A 12,483-nucleotide genomic window follows, 5' to 3' on the forward strand; every position below is an offset into this window, starting at 1 on the left:
TTTTCGGGACTGAGCAGGTTTTCCGACAGTGAGAGTAATGAGATAGCTTGATCTGTGAGCTGAAAACCATACGCGGATTGAGAATTCAGAGGAGAACGAGAAACGCGAAGCGCCTTAGAAGCGCCACGACAATGTCTTCCGGACGTTGCCGGAAATGCTTTCACCTAGCGAACCACGGGCGCCGTTCTCTTGCAGTTCTCTGTGCCTTCGATTTTCATCGCCGGTTTGTATGGTCGAGTCGTACAGCGGTACACATCACACTGACATGGGGCACACAGTTTACAGTATCACGAAGGAGAAGAAAATAAATAGCCAATAAATAGCGGACAATTCCAAATAAGTAATACAAACACATGATTCCACGAGTTACATAAACTGGCCTTGACACGGAACCTAGCAGAACAAGCTCATAAGAACATATATATATACATATAGCTATGAAGCCTCACATGATCCGTGTATATTATTATGTAGTTTAAATTAGTAAAATACGGGTTGTGGATTCAGATAGATAGCATGTGGCGAGTAGCTACTAGTTGTGATTCATGCCAATCATCCCAAGTGTGGTATGTATCTAGACCAGGTACGAAGCTCATAAGCACTGTCAGGCAAAAACCAAAGTGACCGAACACTCTCGACCACCAGAAACATGCGTGCGACAATAGAGAGTAAAAGCGTGAATGAAACTATATGTGCTCGAATAATACCAATTTTACTGGCGGTGTCCCCTATCGAATTGTGTTTTTCTCGAATCCTTTCAGGCATCGTAAGAACATAAAGTATCTGCATCAACACAAAAGCACCAAAAACTATGGTCGATATAGCAGATGCCCGCCAAAATAAGGCTTCCAATACTGTAGGAAAGTATGCGTTTCAAGCAGCGACATGTATTGCACCATAGAAGACGGCCAAGACCCCAGTGAGGCCGGCAGCGACCTCATCCTCATGTGCAAACTCATCTCCGCGAGACCATGGGTCCAGAAAAAGGACAGGCATGTGTGTCCTGCTTCTACTCGAACCATCCAAAGGTTTATTGTCTTTGACGAACTGTTCTGGCTGCACTTGGATAACAGTAGGGACGGCGACGTCGGAAGGTTTGTGCCACCAGAGTGCGCATGTGACAACAGCGAACACACCGTGGACGAATGTGTTCAGCTCTAGTAAGCTGATGGGCAGGTTCTGTGTAAGCCGTGCGATACATTGTGCACAGAACCACAGAATCTGCACGAGGGCCATGACTTTGGATAGGCTGTTTGTTTTACTCTTGTCTAGAATATCGACGACAGAAAGGTTGGGGATGGAGCCTGGATTGTGCTCCATGAGATGTACGATACCCATCGGAGTGAGTGCTCTGAAGTTGGGGATGGAATGATCGCTAAAATCGACGACGAAACCACCGGTGGATGCGTAAAATGCGTGAACGAGTGTCCATGGGTGACGAGAGGTCATCCCGCCCTCAGGTATATTTGGATGAGGCTCGATCTGGGTTATGACGTATCAGGCAGGATGAACGGATATGGCTCTGATACTGTACCATTTCGATCGGATGCCATGGTCACACGTCACACACCCCCCATGGCATAAGGTCTGAGTATCGTAATAATTTTCTTTCGCTTTTTCGGATTTTCAAAGTCGTGTCACACGAGAAATCTCATGGCATCCGATCGAAATGGTACAGTACATGCATACCTCTAGGTCAAAACGCCCGCGAGGATGCTTCACGCTCATGAGGCGCTTTGCTTCGGACATCAATGAAGCTGCGACTCGGTACTCCGCAAAGGCCGCGGTGGTCAGGAATGACGGGGCGAACATTCCAACAAGGACCCACTTCGCCTTCCTGAGTCTCTGGGACCAGGGTGAAAAGTCCTTTTCCGGGACGTCGAGGTGTAGTGCGCTCAATACGCAAATCAGCAGAGTGGCTACACAACCCGAGAGGATTGAGAACGTCCCACGAAAACTGGGTTCGGGTATCCATCCAACGGGAGTCGTGGCGTTCGATGGGTTTAGCCACATGCTGCGTATAAACGAGGGATAGAGATGGATTATCGAGAGAGGGCCGAGTAATCAAACGAAGTGGAATACCTGACAGGGACGAGGATGATTGTTAGGTGCGGCTACTTTGTAGTGAAGTACAAGTTAGGGGGTTGGAAGCTCGTTTTGTAGAGCGCACACACAATATTTAGAGACTCCGAGCTGCCATTAGCTCAGGGCATTCGTTGTGCTCCTTGCTGTCAATAAACTTAAGTGTGCTCCAAGCCATATATTGTCCGATCCTATATATCCAACCCATATTCTTGCGATCGTTGAGAGGCTCCATATGGGTAACACGAGCGGTAAGTAACGCCTTCAACGCGCGGTGCGCCTCAGACACTTGCGTACATGACATTACGAAGAAGCTTAATGACAGAGCGGGATAGAAAGTGATGTATTTCGCGACGGTCTACCGCAAAGCCGAAGCCTACAGCAGACGACGACGAACGAGTAATCATCTCTGTGGAATTACTCCTAGGTCGATGTACCGCCAATGATACAGAACCGCCGCGATAAAGCCGTTCCATAGTTTCCAATGAACTATGTTGTTCGATGCCGAGTGTAGAGAAAAAGGCCACCCCTACCTACACAGGATCCGGACCTGACGGTGATATATATCATGAGGCTAGATTAAGTTGCACGTTGCTGAACTATAAAAAACAGTGGAGTCAAATGTTTCCATAGGGTTACAGCAAAAGTAACTTGACACAGTCGCTTTTCTCTGCCACAAGTGACTTAAAGTGACTTGTGGCAGAGCCAGAGACTGCGTCAAGCTACTTAAGTGAGTAAAAGGGACCTACCTACCCAAGTAACTTAATTCTCGCTGGCGATCACTTGAGTATCAAAAACAACAGTTTCCCATGGCCTGGGCCCATGGGGGGTATTCCTGTGTATCTGCCTTCCTCGGGCCCTTTGAAGTCAGTGCCCACAGGTATCACAAAGATAATACTACAAGTATTATCAGACTTGTATGAGACGTCAGTTGTGTTATCCAAGTGTTTAACATAGTCTGTCATGAGTGTTCCAGAAATAAAAGCCTCAATTTTCTGTTGTCATACACCGAACGTCGGAGTGAGACTTACACCATCGAGTGATGAGGTCACTGTACCTTCGCGGTGATGGGGGCTGAAATTAATGACGGTCCTCATAGGCCATGATCATGTAGTGATTTCTCGTGAGAGGACCCCATCAAGATGTCACGAGAGAGGTATGCGTATGTTGACGGAAACACAGCCTGAGGCTTCACTAGATGATACGTTTGTGGCCCAATTTTGTACACAAGTCATCCACTGATGTCAAGAGCGTCATACTTAGTAGAAGCAGTAGTAGACTGCAGCCCAGTATCGGAGTTCTGGATTGACCTGAGAGCGCACGTTGATAGACAGGGGAAGTCTGGATGCGATGACACTGGTCGCAGAGGTGGAGCATAGAATCAAGACCGAACTCGATCGAAAGGACCGTTAGTCAGCCACAAAAAAATGCTATGTGTAAATACCAACTGAAAAGTAAAATTGATGCATGATGGACTTGTACATGCACATAGATACCAGCAGAGTGAGGTAAATGTAGAGTGTCATGGAGGTGAACGAGATACGGGTGTCGACGACAGAGGAGGATTTACAAGTGGCGCAAGCGAGATCCTCCAAGTGTGGGAAAAGTAAATGGGACATTGCGGGCCTCACTTGGCGCGGAAATAAGTGACTGAAAAGTAACTTTATGCGTACTCGTTTCCATAGCCATAGCCATTTAGTGGTGGCATTGAGGATGCTCGCCCACACCGGAAGACCCAAGCATACATTATGACGAGTTTCACGGAGACTCGACCATTCCGACTCTTCAATTTCCGAGTCTGAATGGCGGGTGGGATCGATTTGTGCCTGGAGGTGGACGCGGGAATGAGGAAGTCGCATTTTCTGGACACATGCAAGCGCAGCAGAGCGGGACATGGAGAGCAGGGCCTCGTTGAACCCGCTAAAGACACCCTGGTGCCATCAAGTGGCAGGATGCGAAGAGAGTCCAAGTTCGACTCGTCACCGTCAACAGAAGCTCAAAGAGGGAGCGGCTACCGGGCCGCGAAGCTATTGCCTAGGGTGTATTTGCAATTCGCTGACGACCGACCTCAGCCTTGACCCGCCTTCGACATATCCTCTTGTCGACAGCCCTACACGAGCGACGTAATTCCAGGGCCTTCCTTTGGCCTTCCTCGCACAAAATCCTTCGCGCCCTTTAGCTCACCAACCTCTATCGTTCGGCGCGCATTCCGAAGGATCGCAAATCCCGCATTACCTTTCTATCGTCGACCCCTTTTGACTTTTCCCTTACCTGTGTCGCTCGTTTATGCGACACAAAGTGAACAATACTACGAGAGGCAGGTCTAACTATGACATCGAATGCTTGGTCATGTAGATGATAAGTAGTGCTACAAATATTGTGCGCTATCAAGTCGTGTCGTCCGTGACATAGCATACAAGAGCGTCTGACGGAGGAGGATGCATGCATTCGACGAGAAAAGGGTCGTGAGGGCGATGAACGGAAGGAATTGGTTTATCGTCTTATTCGCAGATGGTACGTGCTGCATACCTGGCAGTTGGTGGCGACCTTGCAGAGTGCGGATGAACGATTACGGGCCATTGCTGGTGGACAACGGTCACGTCGGCAATAGGCCTGCATACCTTACCTTTCCTCACTTTCTCGCGGTGGTTCAATGGTAAAAATCCATCCTTAAGCACAATATCAGAAACAGAGCTACGTTGTAGACTACTGCTACAATCTCATGCGATGAGATAGAACCGAAATGCACACTTCTACGTTTTAATACTGCTACTCAACTACCCCCAATCTCCTTCTCCTTGCGACTCACGTCCTCCGGCAAACATCTTGCCAACCATATTGACGAGAGAGAGAACCCAATCATAAGAAGATAGACAGCATTACCACCCATCAGATTCCGCTCTATCGAGATTGCGAAGAGAGACGTCGATAGTGTGGGGCCGATGGTTCGGACGATGGAGGCTACTGTTTGAGAGAGTCCATTTGTGGCTCCGAGAGAGTGCGGATTAGGTGAGGCGGCGGTGATGAACATGAAGATACAGCCTAGATTGAAATGACGAAGTCAGTGAGATTAACGCACACCGAAGATCGTCCCAGCGTGGGATACTAGCTTTAAGGTTACGGTTGACGCTACAGACGTGAACATACCGTAGCCCATATCCATAATCACAAGCAAGCACAGTTGAAGCGCCACGACAGCCCAAACTTCCCATGACATACTCATCTCCCTCCTAACCAGGTAACCAATTACGGGAAATAGCCCGAACAACGGTGCAAAGACGCTCATAGCCATCATGAAAACCATTCTCGAGCCTAACAGCTTTACGATTTTGTTGAAGAATACCGCTTGGAACAGGCCGTTGAACAGACCAAAGGCACCTATGCAGTACCCAATCGTAGAGGGTGGGAAGCCAAGGCCGCCGAGTGAGATGGGGGTGGAGTAGAATAGAGGGATCAAGGCGAAGAGGGCGATGTCGAGAAGGGCGAGGGAGCCGTAGTTGCTCACGGAGATGATGACGGCTCTGTTTTTAATGAGTTTGCGGAGCGGAGTAGGTTCAGAGACAGATGCGTCTAGTGAATGTGGCGTGGAGGAATTCGCCTCGGTAAGAGCTGGATGCGATTCGGATGCGCTTTTGGCTTTGGGTAGGGTCTATGCCAAACAGTGAATGGTCAAAATATTGCTCGCAGGCATTCCCAGCCTGAGGTGAGAGGTGGTTCAACGGACGCACCTCTTGTAAGAGAAGTGCCGTGGCAAGGAAGGACAGTGCGCAAAAAGCAGCCGCCACACCACAAGGAAGAAAGTACGGATATTGTTTCCAGAACGTACTGCTGAAGGCCTTCGGAAACCTATCGCTAGGACGGGACAATACACCACCCATAAAAGACCTATCATGTTTTGGTACTGGTTGAGTGCATGTGCCTATCGTGAGAGCAGGCGAAATTCACTCACGCAATAGTGGAACCGGAGCTGTGGCAGAGACGTGATCATGTATGGTACCTTGTCAATACATGCAGAGCGGGGAGAGAAATGGTGGATCTTACGCAAATACTACAGGCATGAGGCCAAAAGCTTGCGCAATGTTTGTCTCATCCGTCAACTCAGCTGTGAGGCTCTTCATGACCCCTACATAGTCATAAAGGTCAACCTACGAAAGCGACATTCATAGCATATCACAGTACTCACCAGTATTGCCATTGAGGGCTCCAGCGAGACAGCGGCTGTGAGTCACAAAAGATGAATATAACGATTCGAGGCAAGAAGAAGGAACATGAACCTGATAACAAGTGTCCAGAACGTGCGAGATAGACCGAAGCAGATCATGGAGATAGTCAGTCCAAACAAGCCCTGCGTAATATATCACGCAGTGAGAATTGACAAGACAAAGACACATACGACCGAATGGACACGCACAATCAGCAGCACAGGCTTACGACCGATACGATCTGAAAGACGGCTCCACTGCAGAACCGTGATTGCCTCCACAGCAAAGAACAGCGAGTCCTACCAATGATAGGCAAAAGGTTAGAGATTCAGAAAGAAATGGCTAAAATATATGCCCTTACAATTATACCAACGTAGTAGCCCACTCGACTCTGATCGCCACGGGTGCTATCTAGTTCGGATACGAGCTGGTTGATGAATGGCAAGATACACAGCGCAGTGATGGGCTCCGCAAACTGAATCAAGATACAGACTCCAAGCTGCAGTTTCGGTAGGGGAGTATACGGTGGAGACACGGATACTGTGCTTTTTGCTGAGGTATAGTTGGCGTCGCCATCATCGTTGTCTCGATGACGGAGGAGAGGGGTATGTTCGTCTCCTCCGATGCTAGAGGTAGTTCGATCTAGAGAAGTCATAGCAGAAAGAGACTTCGATACAAACAGCCCTAGCTTTTTAGTGTACCTGCTCAAAGACTGTTGAAGGCTCGATGGTCGTAGAAGTCTTGACTCGAATAGAGCAAAAAAAAACTTACCCGGCCAACAAAAAGATGAGTCAGTTTCATGGCAGATAAGATAAGATGTCGCATAGTTAATCTAGCGAAACGAAACGATCCGATAGGCATCATTGTAATACGTCTCCCGCACCATTTAACCACGGCCTAGGGACAGGCATATGTTCGAGAAACATAGAGGATAGCTGGAAAATTCAACGTCGTGATGTACGAACAGCGAGGCAAGTCGCAGGAGGAACGAAGATCCTGAAGCGGAAATTGAGCGCCACCGGCGCGCGTCCCGGTCACACGTGGAAGATGTGGCGCAGTGTGGCCCTCCGACAAATGGTACTTGGTTAGTACAGTATTGTTTGGTCAGGGTTTCTGGACGGTAAACAAGTATGTCCAATATCTCTCCCATTAACAGTGACACCCTGCAAAATAAATAAATTTAATGAGTACACTGCAACCGCAGCGTCCCCAAGCTTCAAGGAGTAGAACACATAATGCTCGCCATCCAGCATAACAGGTCGCCGAATCTGTTCGAGCAGTTCACCACGAGCACCGTCAACGTTCCATGTCATTAGTATGAGTAGTCCCAGCGCCTCAGTATGTAGCCCGTCGCGTCATGTATTATACAACCGTCTGAAAACAGCCCGTCCGGGCAGCAGTCGCAATGAGTCCCGAGACCTCTCCAGATGGTAGGATATGCCATTATCATAGATAGCTGTGATTCGTTGATCGACATTCAAACTGATGAATATGCTGCGTAAGAATAATATCGCTCGTAAATAGTCTCAAGAGAAAGAGGCGGCAGTGTTTGGTAATCGAAGTAATATAAAGGATAGGTAGCATATTCTGGCAAAATGGAAACGAAAATACGGAGACGTGAAAGGAAAGAGGATAGGCGTAGTAAACCATGTAAGTGCAACGAACCTAAGGTCGTGAGGTGCAACCGTTAGGGAAAGTACACGGAGGGGTCTCGAGCGTGCTCTCTCTATTCCCCGAGCCAAGACGGAATACAATCTGCGGTGGATCAAAGTCAGCACTCATTCGAACTTCGAAGAGGGAGGTGAACGCTGTAACGTGGAAGTGACATGACGGGGAGATACCTACGGTACTACTGTGAGGAGTAAGCCGCTGATCTGCAGTCGTCATCGGCTGGCGGTCCAGTATATCGAACGACGATACCGTGGCTTCGTCCCAGTCTTGTCGCTGCCTTTGACGTCCGTTGAGAGTGGACATGAGGGAGTTGAAGTATACTATACACTCGCAGTGAGAGATGAGCTATTAAGAACATCGACTAGAGTATGGTGGATAAACCGAAAACGCACATTTGCTCAACACGAGATAGCTGCCATAGTACGCCAGACCTTTGACAGTGATAAACTAGACAAGCATCATTTCAGGTGGAACTTCGACTATTAAGTGGCCAAAAATACGGACGAGGATGAGGATCAGAAAGGCAACAGCACTGGAGAACCAGCGTCAGCACTCGAAATGATCTGTATTCGTGCGATGAGGACGTATAGCGTGAAATGTACCTTGTCAGGAGCCCAGTAGAGATGGTGTAGACGATGAGTACGTTCACAGTCGAGAATGTTCGGTTTCTGCGATGGTATTGAATTGACGAGACGCATTGTGTAAATAAGATATCCACTCACCGCTTGAGTAACGTACATCTCTTCCTCCAAAGAAGAAGTGAGAGTATAGCGGCGATTAATAGGTCTGAGATCGCGACTGATATGAGCAATACCCATAAACTGGTCTGTAGAAATAGGTGATGGAGGAGTCAGCCCGATCATGCTGGAAACTCCATATATTTACCAGTGTAAAACATACGTCGAAATTGTTTGTGTCAAAGCCGTTCATCGCAATGTACCTGAGTTACGGAAGAGAAGTCAGTATAACGCTGAACCCCGGATAACATTCGAGCAGATAATGGCGCACTCCACCACGCATAGATCTAAGTCACCTCGATCCGTGTTAGAAATGGTCATTGTCTGAGCGTGGAAGGAGTGCGCTCACATAGGGCAGCGACTTCCAAGCGGAAGGAGAGTGAAAAGCTGATTAGAACTAGACACAAAAGCAAGATGAAGGAAAGCGATTCACCGAAATTGACTATGATCGGGATGATCTGAACGCAGCACATGATAAGTGATGAGTCCATAGAAAACAGGAGAAAACTGACTAACGGCAGGAGCAGTGAGGTACCAGTTCTTTTCGCTCACTAGTTATAGAGTAAGTCTCGTTATGTAGATCTTCCTTTGCAGTATCGGGACATACAAGCGTGAATCCGAAGACAATAGAATCTTGAGGATGTTAGTATTCGGCCATATCTTTAAGGGTGAAAATTAGACCTACGAGCGAATGATAGTGTCTGCGAGGCTCTTTCGGGAGGTCAGTGACGAAAGTAGTACTTCGAGAGTCATTGCGCACAGTAAGGAGAACGCTAGACTAATATGAAAGTTAATAGTCAGTAGTCAGACCAGCGTTTCAGGGTTATCACGTCCACTGACCGTTACAGCCCTGCAAAGGAGCTGTGAGTTTCTGTAGAGATCACGAAGAATGAAGGGAGAGCGCACCAAGAGAATGTCTCGATCGTAGCAGTGGGAGCTTGACCGGTACTGACTGACATTGAAAGAAGGATTCCTTCAAAGACTGAAAATGCAGATAGGCATGACAGCGCTGTCTCCAACAGTCTGCGACAAGAAATTGCATAATCTGTCAATTCACTTTGCATCAAGAACGTTTGAACGAGACGTGCACGCACAGAAGTGCGGTAACCTGAAAACGGAACGGCATCGTAAGCGTAAACAGGGACAAGAACCGTGCGAGACGGAGAGTAGCGTACCATTCCCCTAAGCAGGAGTCTATCTTTTGGGAAATCCCTAAAGTAGTTATATGACTGCAGTGCTGTGATTCCATACAACCTACGTTGGGCAACAAATATACAATTCGGCGTGTTTCTGCACCAATATGGATATGAAGTGACGTACATTGCAGACAAGTAGCTCCCAACATAGATACAAACAAAGTCAATGTGAAGCAGTTCTTCTCGCTGGCTTCGTAGCGCAACCATGTTCAACCTTGTGAGTATCAAAGTGAGTAAAGCGAAGGATCTAGGGTAGAAAATGGGAGAATGTCAGGAGATTGAGAGGCTTGCATGCTCGTCAGCCTGGCGCGGAGGTCTCAGACTAGATGTCTCGGACAACTCTCGGCAGAAGTTCGGATATCGATGCTTAAGATTTTTGCTGCGTTAATCGTCAATGGAAAGACAACGAGTGATCGAGCAATCGGGACGATCGTATGTAGCGGAAGCATCCTGTTCTGGGACCCGGTTCAGGATGCTGAATTGGTTGTTGGCATGGTGTCCGTGCCATGCCGAAGTTCGTTCTGTGCAACGAACGATAGTTAATAATTCTGAGTAGAGAGCAGGTTTCAGTAGGATGTTTTTATTGTGTCTGTAGAAGGAGGGTTAAGTGAGACTTCAGAACATCGAAAGGCGCTATTCATTAGCAAGATACCAGAATTCGTCCAACTTTGCTACCTTCCGTTCCGAGTCGCGCTATTACTTCTTTTTGGCCTGTGGGAATATCCCGCTAGATAATAAAGAGAACTAGTGGTGGTGACGATGTGGCATAAGTAAAGTCCAAGTGACCTGGTAGGTCGCGGTTCAGAGCAAGTTCAGAGCAAAGGAAACTGTTTCGTGCAGGGTGCGAAGAGGCTCGCGTGGCGTTCGGCAAGTAGCGTAGGATCCCACACGCCGGTTTCTTCCGATAGACGCTTCTTGCACTTTCAAGGTTCTGCAAAGGTTCTGCGTTCTTGCCAACATCTTGCTGCCTTCTCCAGTCAACTTTCCGAAGGTAGTGTGGTATGCTCTTCGTCTAGTCAGCCTTGTCACTTTGACTCAACATCTATGGTTGCCTTCTCTGGGCGCGTTATGGACCACAACGGCTCACTCTTGAGTCTTCGCTCTTCGTTACATCAGCAAAACCCGGACGCGTCTGACGCGTCTGACGGCTCTGACCGAGCGGTTTTCAGACCCCGTCAGACGCGTCAGACGCTTCAGATTTCAGACGCGCCGTCAGACCCGTCAGACCGGTGCGCAAACTTCCGTCAGATCCGTCAGAGGCTTCAGTGCCTCACGCTATGGTCTCACTCACTCGCACTCACAGAGTATTGTAGAACTCAAAAGTTGTTTATTTCACGTTTAGAGGATCATGTACAGGATTCATAATGGAACTGGTAACCGTCTAACAGTATGATATAGGATAAATCTGAACCTCTTCACAGTTTGTACTGGTAGGCTTTGAGGACTGAGCACAACGAACGTACCCAAAAAAAAAAGCACGAGGTGTCTCTGAACGACTCGGCATTGCACGATATGGGGAGGAAGAAGCTGCTTGAAAAGGTAGGGGTGTGACAGTCTGCCGTGTACGATATGGTGTTGATGGTGAGTTGTCAAAAGGGAATGGACGATGAGACAGACTGAGACGATACATGAGCAGAAGGGTGATGCGGCGAGAAACGAATAACGCACTGACATATCGTCCGTTCCATCCCACTATTTCCCATGATATAACATTCGAGTAGCCTCTCAATACTCATTCAAGAGAAGGCGGACGGTCTTGACTCGATGTGAAGTCATCGTGCGCCAAGTCGTTGAGGGACTCTGAACCCAGCCAGATTGTAAGCTATGGAGTTCTGTAACAGGTCTTCAGCCGTGAGGGATCCGCGGAAACCCACATCCGTGCAGATCTAGGCCGTGTAGGAAGGCGAAAGGTGTTAAGGGAGGGTACAGAGGAGTATGTTTGACAGTAAAAGTCGACGCGCTCAAAAGACGAAGTGGCTCTGACGTCTGACGGCTCTGACGGCTCTGACGCGTCTGACGGAGTTCGGGTCGGTCCGTCAGAGCCGTCAGACGCGTCAGACGCCTCCGGGTTTTCCTGATGTATGCATCAGGAAGCCCGCCCGTGGACTCTCTGGCCAGCTCTTCCCAGATGTACTAGTAGAGAAACAGAAAAACATTGCTGGACAGAGCTGGCCAGAGGTACACAAGTCTACTCGCGCTTCTAGAAGAGCTGATTAGCACGCTGTCGCTGGGCTCGAAATAGTTGCTGGGGAATCACTTTTATGTTCGTTCTCCGAGCTTCTGCTTCGGACACGAAAATATTCATCGAGGAGGGTAGTCGTAGACCACCGACCCGTCAAGGGCGGCTAAAAATAATTTTATGCTATTTGGATCCTTACCTACGTGTCTTGTTCCGTGCAGACATGTACTTGGTGTGGACGTGCCGTGTCACTCATTCTGTGGATCTTATTGCTGTAGGACAGTACGGCGGGGGTATACACGGTCCTACGGGACCCATTTTGGGTATCAAATTGTGATATTTTCGTTTCCTTGACCGTCGAGCAACAGTATGTGTCACGCATTCTCACATGCACTGATGGTCTTGCGTCTCAGTGA

General features: G+C 48.3%; 3 protein-coding genes across 3 annotated transcripts; all 3 read right to left on the bottom strand.

The window, feature by feature from the left end:
• Window positions 1-873: 873 nt before the first annotated feature.
• STEHIDRAFT_163252 (uncharacterized protein) lies at window positions 874-2,013 on the bottom strand (the record flags this gene model as incomplete). Its single annotated transcript, XM_007310921.1, has 2 exons — window positions 874-1,482; window positions 1,690-2,013. The coding sequence occupies 2 exons, from the start codon at window positions 2,011-2,013 to the stop codon at window positions 874-876; spliced, it is 933 nt and encodes a 310-aa protein (XP_007310983.1).
• Window positions 2,014-4,855: 2,842 nt separating this feature from the next.
• On the bottom strand, window positions 4,856-6,939 carry STEHIDRAFT_163253 (major facilitator transporter; the record flags this gene model as incomplete). Its single annotated transcript, XM_007310922.1, has 9 exons — window positions 4,856-5,124; window positions 5,230-5,731; window positions 5,811-5,967; window positions 6,032-6,049; window positions 6,124-6,205; window positions 6,266-6,300; window positions 6,357-6,427; window positions 6,494-6,583; window positions 6,646-6,939. 9 exons carry the CDS (start codon window positions 6,937-6,939, stop codon window positions 4,856-4,858), a joined length of 1,518 nt encoding a protein of 505 aa, XP_007310984.1.
• Window positions 6,940-7,717: 778 nt separating this feature from the next.
• STEHIDRAFT_126275 (uncharacterized protein) lies at window positions 7,718-10,437 on the bottom strand. The gene is made up of 19 exons (XM_007310923.1): window positions 10,013-10,437; window positions 9,868-9,946; window positions 9,787-9,800; window positions 9,599-9,715; window positions 9,533-9,542; window positions 9,453-9,470; window positions 9,378-9,403; window positions 9,300-9,325; window positions 9,209-9,243; window positions 9,126-9,150; window positions 9,042-9,053; window positions 8,964-8,979; window positions 8,856-8,895; window positions 8,678-8,781; window positions 8,558-8,623; window positions 8,460-8,487; window positions 8,348-8,402; window positions 8,130-8,275; window positions 7,718-8,039 (listed from the first exon to the last, which is right to left on the bottom strand). The coding sequence occupies exons 1-19, from the start codon at window positions 10,093-10,095 to the stop codon at window positions 7,950-7,952; spliced, it is 990 nt and encodes a 329-aa protein (XP_007310985.1). The 5' UTR covers window positions 10,096-10,437; the 3' UTR covers window positions 7,718-7,949.
• Between the last annotated feature and the right edge of the window lie 2,046 nt (window positions 10,438-12,483).

The sequence above is a fragment of the Stereum hirsutum genome (genome assembly GCF_000264905.1).
Source record: "Stereum hirsutum FP-91666 SS1 unplaced genomic scaffold STEHIscaffold_22, whole genome shotgun sequence".
In the NCBI taxonomy this organism is placed as follows: domain Eukaryota; kingdom Fungi; phylum Basidiomycota; class Agaricomycetes; order Russulales; family Stereaceae; genus Stereum; species Stereum hirsutum.